An 18780-nucleotide genomic window follows, 5' to 3' on the forward strand; every position below is an offset into this window, starting at 1 on the left:
TTTCAAGACACGCGATCATTGGAAGGACATGTCTCCTAGGAATTCTTGCAGAGGTGAGTTACTTAGACACTAAGATGAGCTTTTTGTGTAGTTTTCCCTATTTTCCGTGTTTCCTGAATGGCAACAGAACCTAGCCTCCTATCAAGGTTCCCCTGATCATGCTTAGCTCAGCCTCTAGGTCTAGAAGGCCACTCCCACCTCCTAAAGTGTAAGTCTCCTAAGAAAGTAGTTCGAGGTAAGTACTCTGTGTTGGAACAAATCACAAATTTTAAGTAATTTGTATTTTTCCTAACAGTACTTACCTCGAACTACTTTCGGGTAATGGCCCACCCTTCCTTCCCCGAGAGCCTTACTGGACCTCTTAAGAACCTAAGCTACCAAGAACTTACTGGAGGGCGAGACCTGAGAAAGCATGCTCCCTAACCCAGGGTTAGCCTCAGGGCGAGTATCACTCCGCCTGAGGTTAACCCTCACAGAAAACGGGAGTAGGGTAAACTACACAGAACTCTGGTCGGATGGGAGGAGATCCCAGATACTCCTAAGAAAGTAGTTCGAGGTAAGTACTCCGTGTTGGAACAAATCACAAATTTTAAGTAATTTGTATTTTTCGTAACAATACTTAACTCGAACTACTTTCGGGTAATGGCCCACCCTTCCTTCCCCGAGAGCCTTACTGGACCTCTTAAGAACCTAAGCTACCAAGAACTTACTGGAGGGCGAGACCTGAGAAAGCATGCTCCCTGACCCGGGGTTAGCCTCAGGGCGAGTATCACTCCGCCTGAGGTTAACCCTCACAGAAAACAGGAGTAGGGTGAACTACACAAAACTCTGGTCGGATGGGAGGAGATCCCAGATACTCCTAAGAAAGTAGTTCGAGGTAAGTACTGTTAGGAAAAATACAAATTACTTAAAATTTGGGATTTTTGATTGATTTTTCTCTCTTTACTGAAGATAGAAAAGCTTTTAACTTTTCAATTTAACAAAGGAAACGAAGATCTCATATCTTCACTATTAGCTCTTCTTATGCATAGAATCTCGTCCCATATTTTAAGAGCTATGTTTTTCAAATGGCGTGATTTAGATAACGTGAAAAGGAATCTGTATTTAACTGTACGGTTCCTGTTCCTTTGCTCCTTCTTTTGTATAATAATGATAGATGATCTTTGTTTCTTTATTTCATTTCCAGAGTTTAATCAACCCACCACCACCAGCTGAACTAGGCGAAGACGTGTGTGCCGTGCTTCGAGGCGACGCCATTGGGAAAACCGCATACACGCAGCGCTGGGTGTTGAACACGCTGCTTGTCATCACGCAGGTGAGTTGTGTTCGATCGTTTACGTGCAATATTAGCAATCTCTATCTCAACCTAAACGTGCCGTTCTTTCTGCGATATCCATCGCACAACTTGAAAAATGTGTGAGGTACTGTGCTTATTGGAGAAGTATAGGTATTTATATTGGAAATTTTCCTTCTGAAAATTGGGGGAAATAATAAAGGAAAGCATCTAGGTTTGAATAACAGAAGTTCATTAAAATGATTTTACGAGTGACAGACGTTCCAATTTCTCTGCTAATAGCTCCCGACATTTTCAGGCATTGCCGTACTATCTAGTTTCAGAGGTTGAACCTGTTCCAGACGTGGCTTTCTGCCGGGAAAACGAGGATTCGAAAAGCATGGACACCGAGGAGGGCTCTAAGGAGGTAATGAATCCTCGGAAGGTTCGATGGCGTCGCCCGCAACCGCACGGAAGTCGACCCTCGACAAACTTAACGTCTGGAAACGACGTCATCTGTCAAACTATATGCTCATTTCAACATGAAAATATTACTTTTTATTTACATTTACATTTTTTTTATATACTGGAGTAAAGTAAAATTACTGTATTATTTTTTCCAGATAGAAATGATTGTTGATTTCCTTTTAAACCACAATTCCAATATAAGTTGTTTTAAGTTTCGTCTGTGCGGCCCGGTTATTTATTTGAATACTTTATTCACAATCCTGACCATTTGCATTCTTATCTGTTGTAAAGTTTTGTGCATGGAAAACCATTACAGAAAGTCCTTAACTTACAAACTTAATAGGTTCCAATAAGTTGTTTGTAAGTTGAAGTTTGTTAAAGTTTAGCTCCACCTAACTCACATGCGTACGATTTCCAGCTACAGAAATCAACAAATAGTTCCATTTCATATTGCAAATGTTGTCTTGTTTACTGCATTAAATTATAAAATATTGTTCTATTACAGTTTTTCAATTTGAACGTTTTATACAATATCTGAAATTCATAATTTCACTTGGATTTGTGTTTGTATATACGAATGTTTGTAAGTTCAGGACGTTCTGTATTACTGTCTTTGTTATAGACATTCTAATAAGAAATTTAGTAATAAAAGGGTTCCTGATTCAGACCAAAGGCACTAACGGTCTGGAAGAGGAGAGACCGCCTGTGTTGGAGTTGGCGGAGGACGTCGAAAGCGCGGCCTGCCAGTTGTGGGACATGACCGTGGAACCCGACGTCGTGCTCCACCTTCTCGACCTCGCGGCAGTCGACATCTTGCAGTTGGCGACCGACATAATCACGCTGTCGCGTGCGCCGAGGTTGACGGTGAGAAAAAGCGTCGCATTTACTTTTTAAAGAATTTTCAGAGGAAACTCAAGATGAGGAATAAGATAGAAATAATATGAGCTGTTGGGAAGTTTATGAAAATCTTTAAACTCAATGGATGAAGAGATTTAGAAGAGAAATTGAGACACTTAATGGCCTTTGTAGTTATTTAGAAAAAAAGTTAAGAGGTTCATGAAAATTGCAAAGTTCTTAAGAATAGTTTTTATAATTTAGATGACTATTGTTCCACCATAAAAAGTAACTGAAGGAAAGCCTTTTAGGACTGAAGTTCGCAGATATTGTTCGTCTTGACTATTTATGATAATCCTTTCATAATATCTTTTACCCCCATGGACGTACCGGTACGTCCTTGCAAAAAAATACTATAAAAATTATTTTTTTCATATTTTTGATAATTTTTTGAAAAAATTCAGGCATTTTCCAAGAGAATGAGACCAACCTTACCTCTTTATGACAAAAATTAAGGCTGTTAGAGCAATTTAAAACAAATATACTGCAAAATGTGTTCAGAAAAAAATAACCTCCTGGGGGTTAAGTGTTGGAAATTTCCAAATAAGCTGGGGGTTAAAGGGTTAAAGTTGAATATAAAACAAAAAGAATCAGATATATCGGTAACTTCATTATAGTTAAGTATTTCCTAAGTGATGATTTCTGTCGTATACTTACAGTATATTAAGACTCCTAAGTAACCCCAGGATGTGTTCTCAAGTTAAGAAACCTTAATTCAAATATAACCTGAGGGACATTTAGTAGAGAGCATGCCTTCGCCATGCCAAGCATTCTTATTTTGCTCTTAACTCCACTGCGTACTCGTAATTCGATGTATTTTCTTCCAAATCTAATGAATTTGTCCTTGGGTCATACTTCACATGTCCACCAAGTTTTGTTGAAATTGGTTCTGCAGATTTTGTGTAATGTTGTTCACAAACTAAGAAATAAACTAACAAATATTTGGCACTTAATTAACATTGTGATTACTTTCTAAGTACTGCTACGTACTTGTACTTTGATGTACTTTATCCAAAATGTTACAGATTTATTCTTGGGTCATACCCAACATGACTACCAAGTTTGGTCAAAATTAGTACAGTAGTTTTTGTGTAAAGTTGCTCATAAAAAAAAAAAGATAAAATAAGAAACAGATTACAGGGGAACCCTCACACTATTCCTGTGAATTTTATCATTTTGGTCGGCTGATTCCACGACTATTAGTGGACTAGTCTCTGTGTGTATCAGGAATCGATTGAATCATATATTTATTTAGACAATTTTTCATTTGTTTCCTATCTTTGAAACCTTTTTTTGTTATATTTTTTGCTTTTTTATGTTAATCACAGTCTGCAGAGACTAGTGGTTTATACTATGGAGTTCCAGGTTATTATTATTATTATTATTATTATTATTGTTGTTATTATTATTACTAGCCAAGCTACAACCCTAGTTGGAAAGCAGGATGCTACAAGCCTAAGGGTTCCAACAAGGAAAATAGCCCAACGAAGAAAGGAAATAAGGAAATAGATAAACTATTTGAGAAGTAATGAATAGGAATATGAAATATGTTAAGATTAATAGCAATATTGAAATAGATCTGTCATATATAAACTATGAAGAGAGACTTTTGTCAGCCATGTTTGAACTTCTGAAGTTCTACTGATTCAACTGCCTGATTAGAAAGATCATTTCTGGGCTTGAACCTGTGCCGCCCAGTGAATAAGCTCCATTTAGCACTTATTCTTAGGTAATTTACTGCTAAATATACCAGAGAAAAAAAATGTAAAGGAGTGCTAGGTTAACTAGCTCGCTCACCTATTGGTGTCGGTATAAAATTGGGCGTATAATCCAGAGGTCCCGCACTATTTAGATTCATCCACGACAAAGACCCCAATAGAGGAGAGCCGTTCAACCTCACTCGGCACCACCAAATTTTGCATCCGCTCAGAACTCAACTCCTTTTAGCACGCCTTTATGGTAACCCGCTTTTTGTTTGTGCTCTCGTGTTTTTGCGATTTTCCTTTGGATTATGGCTTCTTCATCGGTTTCCCAGGAGACACCGTCTAAGTTAAGTACCAAGCTATGTTTTGCTGTGTTTTGAGCAATCTAGATCGTTTAATATTTAAATTATAGGAGTTTATTCTCTTCGTTCATATCGATCTTGCTTGATTCCGCTTACAGTTGGTACTCCTGTTTTGAGAGCTTTTAGTTTCACTCGCGGTGTTACTATGTGTATTATTTTTATTATTAATTAAATTTTATTTGTTATTGTGGATATTCATTATTTAGCGTTTAGAACCCTAGTGGTTCATTTTTAGGGCCGATATCAGTTACGTATCGTATGGCTTGCCGACCTTCGTTACTAGGCGGCAATGTTATTTTATAAGCCATCAGGTGTGTCCTTTGTGATTTATTTATTATGTTGCATTCCTTGCCCTAAATTTTTTATGTGTATATTTATATAATTTTTCAACGCTATTACTATTATAATGAATATTGTGCTATTACTCCGTTTGATCTGTCTGGTTGGGGATCGTCAGTTGGTAGCCCTGCTGCTCCGTATCACGTGATCCTCCCCCAAGCTCCCCCTCTCGCTAGGTGGGCGGCTAGGCTTCTCTCCCCCCTCCCCTAGGGGACCGTTGCCTTCCCTCCTTTTAGAGGGGGTAGTTCAGTGTTTATGGACTTTGTCCTCCGGGTGTCCCGGTGGGTTCGTCTCTGTCTAGACTGGTTGGCCACCGGTCAACAGAGTTGGATCCCGGTGCACCCTATTGTATATTCACTTATCACACTTTTATTATGTTATACGAAACCCTCCGGGTTCGGTTGGCGGTTCTTATCTACAGTTCCGCCCCCCTATTAATTTATAACAGTTCCTATGATTATATATGATTATATATGACAGATCACTATCCCGGAGTTCCTATATGAATTGGTTTATGGATATACTTTTATTTCCCGGCCCGGGGCTTAACCTCGCTCCGGGAAATCAGACACCATGTGTCTTAATTCTTTGTTGCATCCTTTTTATGCTCCCGGCTCGACCGGAATGGATAGCTATACTTTAGTCTTAAGTTAGACTTATGTTTAGGCCCGGGTCCTCCGGACCCGCCCCTACTTAAGAATATTACAGTTAAGCTCTAATCTTATGTTAGACTTATGTTAGGCCCGGGTCCTCCGGACCCGCCCCTACTTAAGAGAAATACAGTTTCTCATATACTATTCTTTTTATAGATGGTGCATTGTCAGACGACGGCCTGTGCGGCTGTTCTTCATCAGCCTTGTGGCCATACCGTATGTCGGTCTCACGCCCTCTGCGGAGTTCAGCTGGAGGACATCGTGGTATGGCACCCTGATAACTGTATGGTCTGTTTTGACCTCATCACCACCCTTGGATCTGACTCGGTGAGTCCCGTTGGCTATGTTGCCTTCTTATTTATTTTACCTTTTTTTGGTATACATACACTATTTAGTAAGATCTCTATGGTCTTGAAGGACCACTGGGAGTCTTCCCTTTTATAATGCCCACTATTATTTCAGGCATCCCCGGAGCAAAAGTCTGCAGCTCGGGCCACACTGAAAGTGTGGGTTGGTGGTTTTGCCCGAAACGTGAAATCCAAGCAGCCTTACGTCCTATCCGAAGACTATTGTGCCATGATCTATCCTAACGCCAAGTCTTCAGCCGCTGTGGCTAGGCATGTTGCAGCTCCCATCATTGCCCACATTGATGCCACCATAGCGGGGTTCATTGATCAAGAACAAGATCCGTCGGATGCCCCCGGAGATCTGGAAGACAATGTTGCTTCCATGAACCTGGATGTTGAACCCATGTTATTGGATGATCCGGATGCAGGTAGGGTGGTAAGTGAGGCAGGTGTTACCGGCGCTGAGATTCCTATCCTCAGCCCCGCTCTTTCTTCTTCATCTGATCGCTCTTCCTTTCATGGTTTTTCTGGGGACCGTGATTCGTCTCAACGATCACACCCGGTTCCCCCCAAGGATAAGTCTACATCTAGAACCTTACCTAAAGCTCGTAAGCCTCACAAGCCTTCCCATAGTTCTAAGCTGAATACAAACCCGTCATCTAAGGCTTCTGGCTCCTCCTCTAAGTCTCACGACCTGGGAGTACAATCCGCCACTCCTGCTCCTAGCCCGGGCCTTTCCGAATCAGCCATGCTTCGCATTGTGTCGGAGATGCAAGCTAAGTTGGTGTCGGAAATGCAGGCCAAGATGGACACGATGTTCTCTAACATCGGTCAGAGACTTGGGGCATTAGAGCAAGGTGCTCCGGAGCGAGTCCAAAGCTCTCTCATCCCGGATGCCTCTAAGCTCCCGCCGTTTACCAAGAATAATCCTTGGCGCATGGCTCTTCATTCCCCGTTCTCAGACGGAATGTTAACTTTGGAAGGTCTTGGCACTCGTCCTCTAGAGGACTTTGAATTCTTTCCTCCTGGTCTGGCATTTCCATTTCATGGTTATGCCAGGCTTACCGAGGAAGCTCTGGTTCGGTTAGATAAGGTCCCCAAAGAGACTGTCATCTTCCCAAAAGAACAAACCCAATCTGTTTGGGCTAGGTTCCTGAATGACATTGGTTGCACCAACACCATGTTGACGCCTTATAAGAGCTCCTTCACAATGTTCTTAATGGACAAAAACACCGTGACTCCATGCGTCAATAAGGTAGCAGAGCTTGCTTTCCAATATGCTCTGGAAGAGAAGCCCTTGCCTCCCATCCGAGAGGTGGATCCGATCTCCCTCCTTCTTCCTTCTGGCATTGAGTGTTGGGACAATGTCCATACCACTTTTACCTCTGGCAAGCTATCAGCGGACTGTGCTTCAGTTATGTATAGTGAGCGGCTTCCCCGTCTCCCGGAATCCCTCATTAAACAGGAGTATGATTCCCGCCTACGTGTTGGCCGTACTCTGAACTTGGCCACGTCCACGGAGTCGATAGCCTTAACTTATGATACTGAGAGTATCTTTAAGTCTCTCAATAAGGCTACGTTGCAGTCATTATACTACGACCTTTATGACTTCGCTATTGCTAAACGTAGGTGTCGCAAACACGTCCTGGCTGAGGCGACTATTAGGCACGAGCCTAATAAGCTTATCCGGTCCTCCTGCTGGGGTTCAAATCTCTTCCCTGAGGATCTTGTAGAGGAAGTCTTGGCAGAGGCCACTAGAGTCAATCAGAGCCTTAAAGCCCGTTGGGGTTTGACTCCTAAACGGAAATATGACCCCGCAAATTACCAAGCCCGGGGTAGGAAGAAGCTCCGCCCGTATACCTCCACCCAGTTCAGGCAACAGCAGAGTAGTTCGTCCAATTTCCGACTGCCTCTTCCTCCATCTCCCGTTGCTCCTGCACAGCCTTCCACCTCTCAGGCTCCTTCGGACGACTATGTCACCGTTCTGCTCCCTAAGAGCCAGCTTTCCGGTGCCTCCACCACTTCTCCTGCCTTTAACCAGTCTTATGAGGCTCATAGCTCTTCCCAGAGTTATAACAGAGGTAGAGGCTACCACCGTGGTTCAAACCAGAACAGAGGTAGAGGAAGATTCTTTCGCAAGGGAAAGAACTTCCGAGGCGGACGTGGAGGCAACTCCTCAAGCCAATACTGAGGTGCAGCAGGTAGGGGGGAGGCTTTATGCCTTCCGCAACAAATGGAGGTTCAGTCCCTGGGCTTTCAGTATCATCTCCAAGGGTCTGGGGTGGAGTTGGATTCAAGGTCCTCCTCCTCCGAACAAATTTCATCAACATTCCACTCCGGACCTAGTCGAATTTGTCCAGGATCTGTTACAAAAGAACGCCATACAAGAAACGAAACACCTGAAGTTTCAGGGTCGGCTGTTCAGTGTCCCGAAGAAGGATTCAGACAAGAGAAGAGTGATTCTAGACCTATCCCTTCTCAACTTGTCCATTCAATGCGACAAGTTTCGAATGCTTACCGTCTCGCAGGTGCGGACCTTACTTCCCCGTGGGGCCGTCACCACCTCTATCGATCTTACAGACGCCTATTATCACGTCCCGATAGCGAGACACTTCCGTCCATATCTAGGCTTCCGCCTAGGGGACAAAAATTACTCCTTCAAGGTGATGCCTTTCGGGCTCAACATCGCCCCAAGGATCTTCACAAAGTTAGCAGAAGTTGCTGTTCAGGAACTCAGAAATCAAGGGATTCAAGTAGTAGCCTATCTGGACGACTGGCTCATTTGGTCAGACACCTCCCAAAATTGCCTAAAAGCCACTCACAGAGTCATCCAATATCTTCAATCTCTAGGCTTCCAGATCAATTTCAAGAAGTCCCGTCTTCTTCCGAAATCAAAGTTCCAATGGCTCGGCCTGCAATGGGATCTTATATCTCATACTCTGTGTCTTCCCAAACCCAAGAGGTTAGAGATTGCAAGGAACACCAAACGCTTTCTCAAAGACAAAGTAAGTTCCAGACGACTCCAAGAGAGGATTCTGGGGTCCCTTCAATTTGCCTCAGTGACGGATCTACTTCTGAAGGCAAAATTGAAAGATATCAATCGTGTCTGGCGTTCGAGGGCGAACCGGAAGCTCCGGGACAGGAAAGTCCGCCTTCCTCCCATTCTACGGGAAAGACTTCTTCCTTGGACAAGAGCCAACAATCTGTCAGAGTCAGTTCCCCTTCGATTTCCGCCTCCGAAGTTAATCATTCACACGGACGCATCCCTATCAGGTTGGGGCGGCTATTCTCAGCTCAGGAAAGTTCAAGGTCTTTGGTCTCCCTTATTCCGCCAATTTCACATCAATGTGCTGGAGGCCATGGCAGTTCTTCTAACCCTGAAACGTCTCGCTCTACCCAAGAGACAACACCTTCGTCTGGTCCTCGACAGCGAAGTGGTGGTCCGCTGCCTCAACAGAGGCGGGTCAAAATCAGGGCCTCTGAACCATGGTTTAGTAGCCATATTCTCCCTAGCAGCCTCGAACCGTTGGCATCTTTCAGCTGTCCACCTGGCGGGAGTCCGGAACGTAGTGGCAGACGCCTTGTCCCGGACCCCCCCTTTAGAATCGGAATGGTCACTCGATCTAAAGTCATTCCGGTGGATTCTCTCTTGGGTTCCCGGTCTCCAAGTGGACCTCTTCGCCACGGAATCCAACCACAAATTGAGAGTATATGTGGCTCCCAATCTAGACCCTCAGGCTTACGCCACAGACGCCATGTCACAGAATTGGGACATCTGGGAAAGGATTTATCTTTCCCCCGGTGAATCTTTTACTGAAAGTCCTAGACAAACTGAGATCCTTCAAGGGACAAGTAGCCTTGGTCGCACCCAACTGGCCCAAGAGCAACTGGTATCCTCTCCTGCGAGAGTTGAGACTATATCCTCACCCGATACCCAATCCGGTTCTGTCTCAGATAGTACAAACACGCGTTGTGTACGCTTTCTCAAACATTCAGAGCGCCCTAACTTTATGGACTTCATGAAGTTTGCGGCCATGCATGGTGCCAATATCGATCCTCAAAACACCCTGTTCCTAGAATCAGATAAACGGGATTCCACCATCCGCCAATATGATTCTGCAGTTAAAAAGTTGGCAAAATTTTTGATAGACTCAGACGTGCACTGTATGAACTTGAACCTTACAGTCACTTTCTTTAGAACTTTATTAGAATCAGGTCTGGCAGCCAATACTATCACCACTATTAAATCTGCTTTGAAAAAGATCTTCCTAGTGGGTTTTAACATAGACTTAACCGACTCTTTGTTAGCTTCAATTCCGAAAGCCTGTGCCAGACTGAAACCGGTTACTCGTCCTACCCCGGTGACCTGGTTCCTTAATGATGTACTCAAATTGGCTTCTGATACCATTAACAGTTCTTGTGATTACATTCCCCTTCTCAGGAAAACACTTTTCCTGGTGAGCTTGGCTTCCGGGGCAAGAATTTCTGAACTGGCAGCCTTGTCGAGAGACCCGGGTCATACTGAGTTCCTTCCTTCGGGAGAGGTCCTTCTTTCACCTAACAAATTCTTTTTGGCTAAGAACGAAGACCCTCAGAACAGATGGTCCTCCTGGAAAATTGTTCCCCTCACGCAAGATCCGTCTCTGTGCCCTGTTACTACTCTTAGGTCTTATTTATCCCGGACCTCCTCTAACTCCTCGGGGCCTCTATTCATTAGAGAACAAGGTGGTACCATTACCATTAAAGGGATCAGGCAACAAATTTTGTATTTTATTAAACAAGCTAGCCCTGACTCTTTTCCTCTTGCACATGATATCAGAGCGGTTGCTACTTCGGTGAACTTTTTTCACCACATGAATTTTACGGACCTTTCCAGGTATACAGGGTGGAAATCACCGTCAGTGTTCAAGAAACACTACCTTAAACATTTGGAAGCCCTAAAATTTTCTACAGTAGCTGCAGGGAGCGTAGTTACTCCCAGGTAACTCACATGTTAATTCCTTGTCATTTTATCTCTCCCCCTTACCTGCCTCATTTATACCCTATTTGTATTCGTTGGTTTCGCACCTGAATACTGTTATTATATTTGTAAATTTTTAACTCCTGAGTATCTGTATATATTATCACTCACGGCATTATTATACCTTACCTTATTTGTCAGTTGTTCTACCAAGTGGATTTATGTTCCTTTTAAGATACCCTTATAATTGTTTTTGGCACTCATCTCTGATTAAAGCAACTTGTATTTCCCTTACGCTTATGTTTTTTCCTTTATTTTGCAAGTTTGGTGACATTTCTCTTGTATATATTCACTGGGCGGCACAGGTTCGAGCCCAGAAAAGGGATTTTGACGTAGGAAAAATCTATTTCTGGGCGAGGGACCTGTGCCGCCCAGTGAACCCTCCCAGCTCCTCTCCCTTGGAGTCCCCAAACTTTGGGTGCTAAGGAGTTGGGTTCTGAGCGGATGCAGAGTTGGTGGTGCCGAGTGAGGTTGAACGGCTCTCCTCTATTGGGGTCTTTGTCGTGGATGAATCTAAATAGTGCGGGACCTCTGGATTATACGCCCAATTTTATACCGACACCAATAGGTGAGCGAGCTAGTTAACCTAGCACTCCTTTACATTTTTTTTCTCTGGTATATTTAGCAGTAAATTACCTAAGAATAAGTGCTAAATGGAGCTTATTCACTGGGCGGCACAGGTCCCTCGCCCAGAAATAGATTTTTCCTACGTCAAAATCCCTTTCCACAATCTAGTCACAGCTGGAATAAAACTTCTAGGACATAGACCATTATGAGGGTGAAGGCATGAGTGTTAGAATGAAATACATACCTAATACTACTATTTTTCACTCTTACTACTGAGATCTTATTTGCCGAAGAGTTTTCTGCCAATTTATTATGTGAATTCATTTTATTTGGTGTTGCAATCATCAAATAATTACCTCTGACAACAAAGTTGGAAGGAGGTTATGTTTTTGCCCCTGTTTGTGTGTTTGTAATTTTTGTGTGTGTGTGTTTGTTTGTGAACAGCTTCCTGGCCTCAATTTTAATCGTAAAGTAATGAAACTTGCAGGGATTAACTGTTATGTAAAAAGCTGGAAATTGTTAAATTTTGGAAGGTCAAGATCAGGGTCAAGTAAAATTTGGGCATTGTTTCACAGAGACTTCAAACTTGGTTCATATTTGAGCGTATGAAAATCCACGTCAATTAGTATATGTTAAGGCCAAGTTCGAGGAATAAGCTGCCGCGGCGAAGGTCTACACTCTACTGAATGCTCTTCTAGTTTCTATGTTCTTATGACATGGATTTCATCCTCAAGTGAAGTTCTTCATATAGTATTTAAGTAAACATATTAGGCCTTTATTTCCTTGTGACATTTTTAGTAAATGGCAGTCGGTTTAGATTCTGAAATAGAGAAACATTTTAATCGTGCATTACTGCCAATGTAAAGTCAAGTTTATGTAACCATAATTAATATTGCAACTAGATTCTTTATCTTTAGATACTGATTTGTTAATTGTACATTATTATTATTATTATTATTATTATTATTATTATTATTATTATTATTAGCTAAGCTACAACCCTAGCTAGAAAAGCAGAATGCTATAAGCCCAAGGGCTCCAATAGTGAAAAATTGCCAAGTGATGAAAGTAAATAAACTACAAGAGAAGTAATGAACAATTAGAATGAAATGTTTTAAGAACAGTATCAACATTAAATATAACTTACTTATATAAACTGTAAAAAGCGACTTATGTCAGCCTGTTCAACATGTAAACATTCGCGGCATAAACTTGTACTGTGTCTTATTTATGCGAATATTTTTCCAGGAGGTGGTTGTGGGAGTTGTGGCCAACATGAGCTGCCAGCCAGAGGGATGCAAGAGAATCATCAACCACCAGGCCTTGCTCAACGCCTGCCTCGCTCTCCCCCAGGTGACGGACGACGTCCCCACGCTCACCGAGGTCTTCCGATTTCTCCGGCTGCTGCTCTGGCACATAAGTCATCGCGTTCCCTCGGTTTCTCGTACCGGGTGTCCGCTGACCATGGCTCTCAAAGGGCACGAGGGGTTGAAGGTTGCCCTGGTTTTCATTTTGAAGAACAGTTTAAGTGGTACGTATCTCGCTGATGCCCGAACCGGTAGCGAATTATTCATGTGGAGGGTTGCACATTTTTTATTTTTACTCAATTTACAATATCTGGCATGACTATTACTCCTTTCCCATTCTTATGTTTACATTAAGAGGTCAGTTACCTGATGTAATAGCATCTGGCAGGCAGAAGGTCCTGAGCTTAGGGCATAAGAAAGTCCTCAACTTAGGAACTTTCAGAAATACAAATACAAATCCAACTGAAGATAACAAAGATAAGATAAAGAAATACTGTAATAAAAACAATATTATATCATTTTATACAGTAAACAAAACAACATTTGTAATCTGATATCTATTTCATATAAAACCTGACTATTTGTTGACGTTTGTAGCTGGGAATCATAAGCATGGAATTCAGGTTAGGCCTATACAAGGCCAAAATGTAACAAAATTATACTTACAAATAATTCAACTAGCAAACAGCTCCTTGGAACCAATTAAGTTTGTAAATGGATGTCTGTTTGTAGTTTATAATTTAGCAAAGGGTTTTTACGATCACATCCTCGCAGTCATCAATCACAGTTATTGGCGAAGGCCCTTTACCTTTGGCTTAATATTCCAACAGGAAGGCATCCGTTTCCATAGTTACTGACAAAGAATCTTAGCCTATTGTTAAAAAGCAAGATTGCAAGGCAGCAGCTGTCCTTTTCGTCGCTTTCTACGACACGCAGGACGTACGGCGGTAGTATTTTAAACCCCTACCACAGGGGAAAATATCTACCATGATTTACTGGTCTGGCAACTTGGTTGAAGGTAGATTTCATATAGATTGTTCTCATTTCTTTATATGTGTTTCAATAATTTTTTTTTTACATTAGTTTAAGTTAGAATGTATACTTTTATTAAACAAGTATCAAGTCCTGCTATTGCTCTCAGTGTACCCCATATAGTACACTCTAGGCATAACTAACGGCTCTTTGCCAGAACCATTTGGACCATAGATGTGCCCATTTTTCAGCCAAGTGATTGACCACCTCCTGGCTTCCATCTCATTGTTCGACTGCGGGGGTTTCCGCAAGCCGCCCCTAGGACCTGGTTGGCTTCTGTGCCCTCGGCTTCGATCCATGTGACCCAAATTCGATGCATCCAAATCCAAAACTTAAGTCTCTTTCAGCATGGTTATATTCATTGTAGTCCATCATGGATTATTTAAGGTTGCCATGTCATATTTCTGTACTCTTTAACAAAATTACTTCTTGACTCTTGTATGACATACTTCATACTTACATATACCAAGGCACTTTCCACAATTTTTCGGGGTTAGCAGACATCAAACAAATGAAAAAAGGGGCCCTTTCCTCTCTACGCTCTTCCCAGCCTGACGAGGGACTCAACCGAGTTCAGCTAGTACTGTTAGGGTGCCACAGCCCACCTTCCCCCGTTATCCACCACAGACGAAGCTTCATAATGCTGAATCCCCTACTGCTGCTACCTCCGCGGTCTCGTAAAAAGTGTTCCTAAATGACGTTGACAAGTTGGGAAAAATTTGAGGGATTTGAAGTGGTAGGTAAGATTATTGATTAGATAGGACAATGTAAAGAAGTAATTTTATCTGCACTGCAGTATTATTGTTATTACAAACTAAACTACAACTCTAGTTGGAAAAGTAGGTTGCTATAAGCCCCAAGGGCTCCAACAGGGAAGATGAGGAAAGGAAATAAATAAACTACAAGAGAAGTAATGAACAATTAAAATAACATTTTATGAACAGTGACAATATTAGAATAGATCTTTCATGAATAAACTTATGTCAGCCTGTTCAGCATAAAAATATTCGCTGCATATTCCATATCTTTGCAAGACTTCACGTACCTTGCTGTAGGAGAGTGCTCGCTTGATTTGCATTGTTTGCAGTTGCCTTCCCGGAACGTTTAGTAATCTCGAAGGAAGTAGGTACAGTAGTTCAGTGATGATTAGGGGGTTGTCCTCCCATGTTCAGTAGTCTTTTCGATCTTTGCTCATTGATTGATAGAATTCTTATGCATCTCACAAGCATTTAAAGGTACCTAAGCTGCCCATAGGTTGTGCATTAAAGACTGCAGTAGTAAGGGGCTTTTCAGCAATGGCAAATACAGCCATTTATAGTGTACTGCAGGACAAAGGCCTGAAATTCATGTTTGGAGTTTTGGCCAGTTTTCTTCACCAAGTTGGCCAGTGGAGAGTGGTGATGGTGGGAGCTTCTCGTCTGATCGCTCACAGCAAACCGTGCTAGTATGGATGGCCTCAACTAGTACAGCTTTGCCAATCGTGGTAATGCGCAAACCCTTTCACCAAGTTAAGTTATCCCCACTCAGAAACGGGAGCTTCTGAAGCATACTACTGTAAATAGATTTCCGTATTTGGCAGGTGGTAAATTATCACATATTTTAAACGAGATATACTATCTCATATGATGATTGATGTTTCTATGTCTCTATGCTCTGTTCTTATAAGGGTCCATTTTCTTTAAAAGTTAAATGCAGTCCAGAACTCTGTCCTTGCCACGTTATCTTTTCCGGTCAAGCTTCACTCGATTTGTTGAAGGTGGAAGAAACGAGTCGTTGCGCTGTCGAGCAGTCTCCTATAGACGGAATGTATGTGATCAGCCCTCTCCCCACCTGAGCTAGGAATGGGGTGAACCAGACTCTGGTTCCTCAATCTTGTAAATATGTGAGAAGTAAAAGAGAGTTTTGATTATTTACACACTTGTTCCTTTCCTTTTTTCAATGCTTGAAGAAATTCTGACACTTGCGAAGTGTAAATACTGCACAATGTATAATTTTGCTTTAGTTATTTGTGTAGAGATTTGCTTTTGAATTTGCCCATTGTTTCACAGTTGAGAATACTTTTTTACAACCTTAAGTGCCCAGTAGATAATCAAGATATTTTCTGATTATTTTTATGTCAATACTTTGCAAAGAAGCCTTCAATATATAAACTAAATGATCAAGATTTTGGGTTTTTGTATTTCTAATTATGGTGGAAAAAAATTATGATTACATATGGATATCATTAGTGAAAGTAAAAGATATATTGACTATTTTTTGACTACTGTAATGTGTCTGAATTAATTTTCGCGCAGTATTAATCAAGTACTAAAATGTTTCATGCAATGCCATTACATTTCTGAAAATCATTAAAGTTAGGAGCCAAAGACGGAATTTAGACTTATTTTTTTAATGCCTTTTCCTTGTTTTCAGAAATCCTGCTGAGTTACGTATTTCAGTTTCTCGAACTACTCCTCTACCTCTGGCTTCCGGAAGATCAGAGTTATATGGCCGCTCACTACGCTGATTCGGGTAAGGGCTACTTTTAATGTTTTGGCTTTGTTTACGAGGAAAAACTTGTCATTTCGGATATTAGGATCATATCTCGATTACAGTCTAGCACGAGCAGAACAAATTTAGAATTGTGTTAGTTTGATAAAAGTTTTCCTTCAGCATCTAGTTGAGGAATAAGCGTAGGTTGTAAATGGCTGACAAGAGGAGTAAACTTTGATGGAGAGTTTAAGAGAAAGAGAAAAATGAAGTGATACGACATTTTAAGGGGAAGAAGATGATAAAGCGTACGCTGAAAATAGGCAGCTGATGTATGACTAGAACTAGATTCTTTACCTTCGCCAACTTGGTTGCGAAGGTTATGATTTGATAGGCGTGTATTTATTTATATTTGTAGGTTTATGATTCGCATAACCCAAAAACTATATGACCAAATCTCATGAAATTTTGGTGGGATGACTGGCCATTGATCCAAGGACAATTGAATATATTTTGTGAGTGATTTAGTCCAAGGTCAAGATCACAAAATGACAAAAAGGCCTTTTCTATATCGTGGTCAATTTTTTTTCCGATTTGCATGAAACAAGTTTCCAAAATGTGCAGAAGTCAATCGCCTACCTTGTGATGTGGCGTTGGCAAAGGTATGCACTCTACCGAGTGCCCGTTCTAGTGTCTATAATTTTAGAATGAGATATAATAGTGTCTTTAATGTGGCAGAAATATTTGAAAAATCAAAATATATGGATTAATCAGATTTTCTTAAGTTTCCTTATTATTATTATCATTATTACAAGGTAAGCTATAACCCTAGTTGGAAAAGCAAGATGCTATGAACCCAAGGGCTCCAACAGGGAAAAATAGCCCAGTGAGGAAAGGAAACAAGGAAAAATAAAATATTTCAAGAACAGAAATAACATTAAAATAAATATTTCCCATATAAGCTACAAAAACTTTAATAAAACAAGAGGAAGAGAAATTAGATGGAATAGTGTGCCCGAGTGTACCCTCAAGCAAGAGAACTCTAAGCCTAGACAGTGGAAGACCATAGTATAGAGGCTATGGCACTACCCAAGACTAGAGAACAATGGTTTGATTTTGGAGTGGCCGCCTCCTAGAAGAGCTTCTTACCATAGCTAATGAGACTTTTCTACCCTTAGCAAGAGGAAAGTAGCCACTGAACAATTACAGTGAAGTAGTTAACCCATTGAGCAAAGAAGAATTGTTTGGTAATCTCAGTGTTGTCAGGTGTATGGGGATAAAGGTGAATGTGGTAAGAATAGGCCAGACTATTCGGTGTGTGTGTAGGCAAAGGGAAAAATGAACCGTAACCAGAGAGAAGGATCCAATTTAGTACCACTGAAGCATTTAGTTTGATATGAATATATTTGGCATACTTTATATAACTACAATATACAGTACAGTATTTGCAAATATTTTATTAGTTACAAGTACTGTACAGTTATATTTATGTCTTCACATCTTTTCAAAATCGTTCACAGGCTTGGTGGAAGGCGTGGTTGAAGTGGTGCGCCACTTTCTGAAACAAGCGGAGAAGAGCGGTTGCCAAGAACTTCCGAGAGAAGTCCATAAAGGAATACTTATCCTGTACAGTTTTGTTGGGACTCAGGCGTCACACCTCATCAGTAAGTGTTTAGTTTCCTTATGTTATTATTATTATTATTATTATTATTATTATTATTATTATTATTACTTGCTAAGCTACAACCCTACTTGGAAAAGCAGAATGCTCTAAGCCCGAGGGCTCCAACAAGGAAAATAGCCCAATAAGGAAAGGAAATAAAGAAACTACAAGAAAAGTATTTAACAATTGAGATGAATTTTTTTAAGAACAGTAATAGCTTTAAAATAAATTTGTTCCAACACAGAATACTTAGCTCGAACTACTTTCTTAGGAGTATCTGGGCTCTCCTCCCAACCGACCAGAGTTTTGTGTAGTTTACCCCTAGTCCCGTTTTCTATGAGGGGTAACCTCAGGTGGAGTGGAACCTGCCCTGAGGCTATCCCCCAGGTCAGAGAGCATGCTTGCTCAGGTCTCGATCTCCAGTAAGTTCTCTGGTTGCGCCGTGATAACATCTCGGCGCTCTCTCTTACTCAGTGCGACCCTGTGTCCGCGACCCCCCTTTTTGTGTCTTTCGAGGTCCCCACGTGGACTTATTATTATTATTTTCATCACTATCCTAGCTACAGCCCTATTTGGAAAAGCAAGATGCTTTAGCCCAGGGGCTCCAATAAGGAAGAATAGCCCAGTGAAGAAATGAAATAAGGAAATAATAGCTGAAGAGAACAATTTAACAATAAATCATC

General features: G+C 41.4%; 1 protein-coding gene across 2 annotated transcripts in view; it reads left to right on the top strand.

Moving 5' to 3' along the window:
* Positions 1-18780, top strand: part of LOC137627077 (uncharacterized) — a 117520-nt gene that overhangs the window by 67225 nt on the left and 31515 nt on the right. The window contains exons 3-8 of one of the 2 annotated variants that reach the window (XM_068358066.1): positions 1187-1315; positions 1593-1700; positions 2408-2605; positions 12875-13157; positions 16378-16476; positions 17955-18098. In XM_068358066.1, the coding sequence (XP_068214167.1) occupies positions 1187-1315; positions 1593-1700; positions 2408-2605; positions 12875-13157; positions 16378-16476; positions 17955-18098 (961 nt within the window). Of the gene's footprint in view, positions 1-1186; positions 1316-1592; positions 1701-2407; positions 2606-12874; positions 13158-16377; positions 16477-17954; positions 18099-18780 lie in introns of those variants that run through there. The other variant, XM_068358067.1, reaches the window with a different exon arrangement.

This window comes from Palaemon carinicauda, chromosome 34, assembly GCF_036898095.1.
Source record: "Palaemon carinicauda isolate YSFRI2023 chromosome 34, ASM3689809v2, whole genome shotgun sequence".
Taxonomy (NCBI): Eukaryota; Metazoa; Arthropoda; class Malacostraca; order Decapoda; family Palaemonidae; genus Palaemon; species Palaemon carinicauda.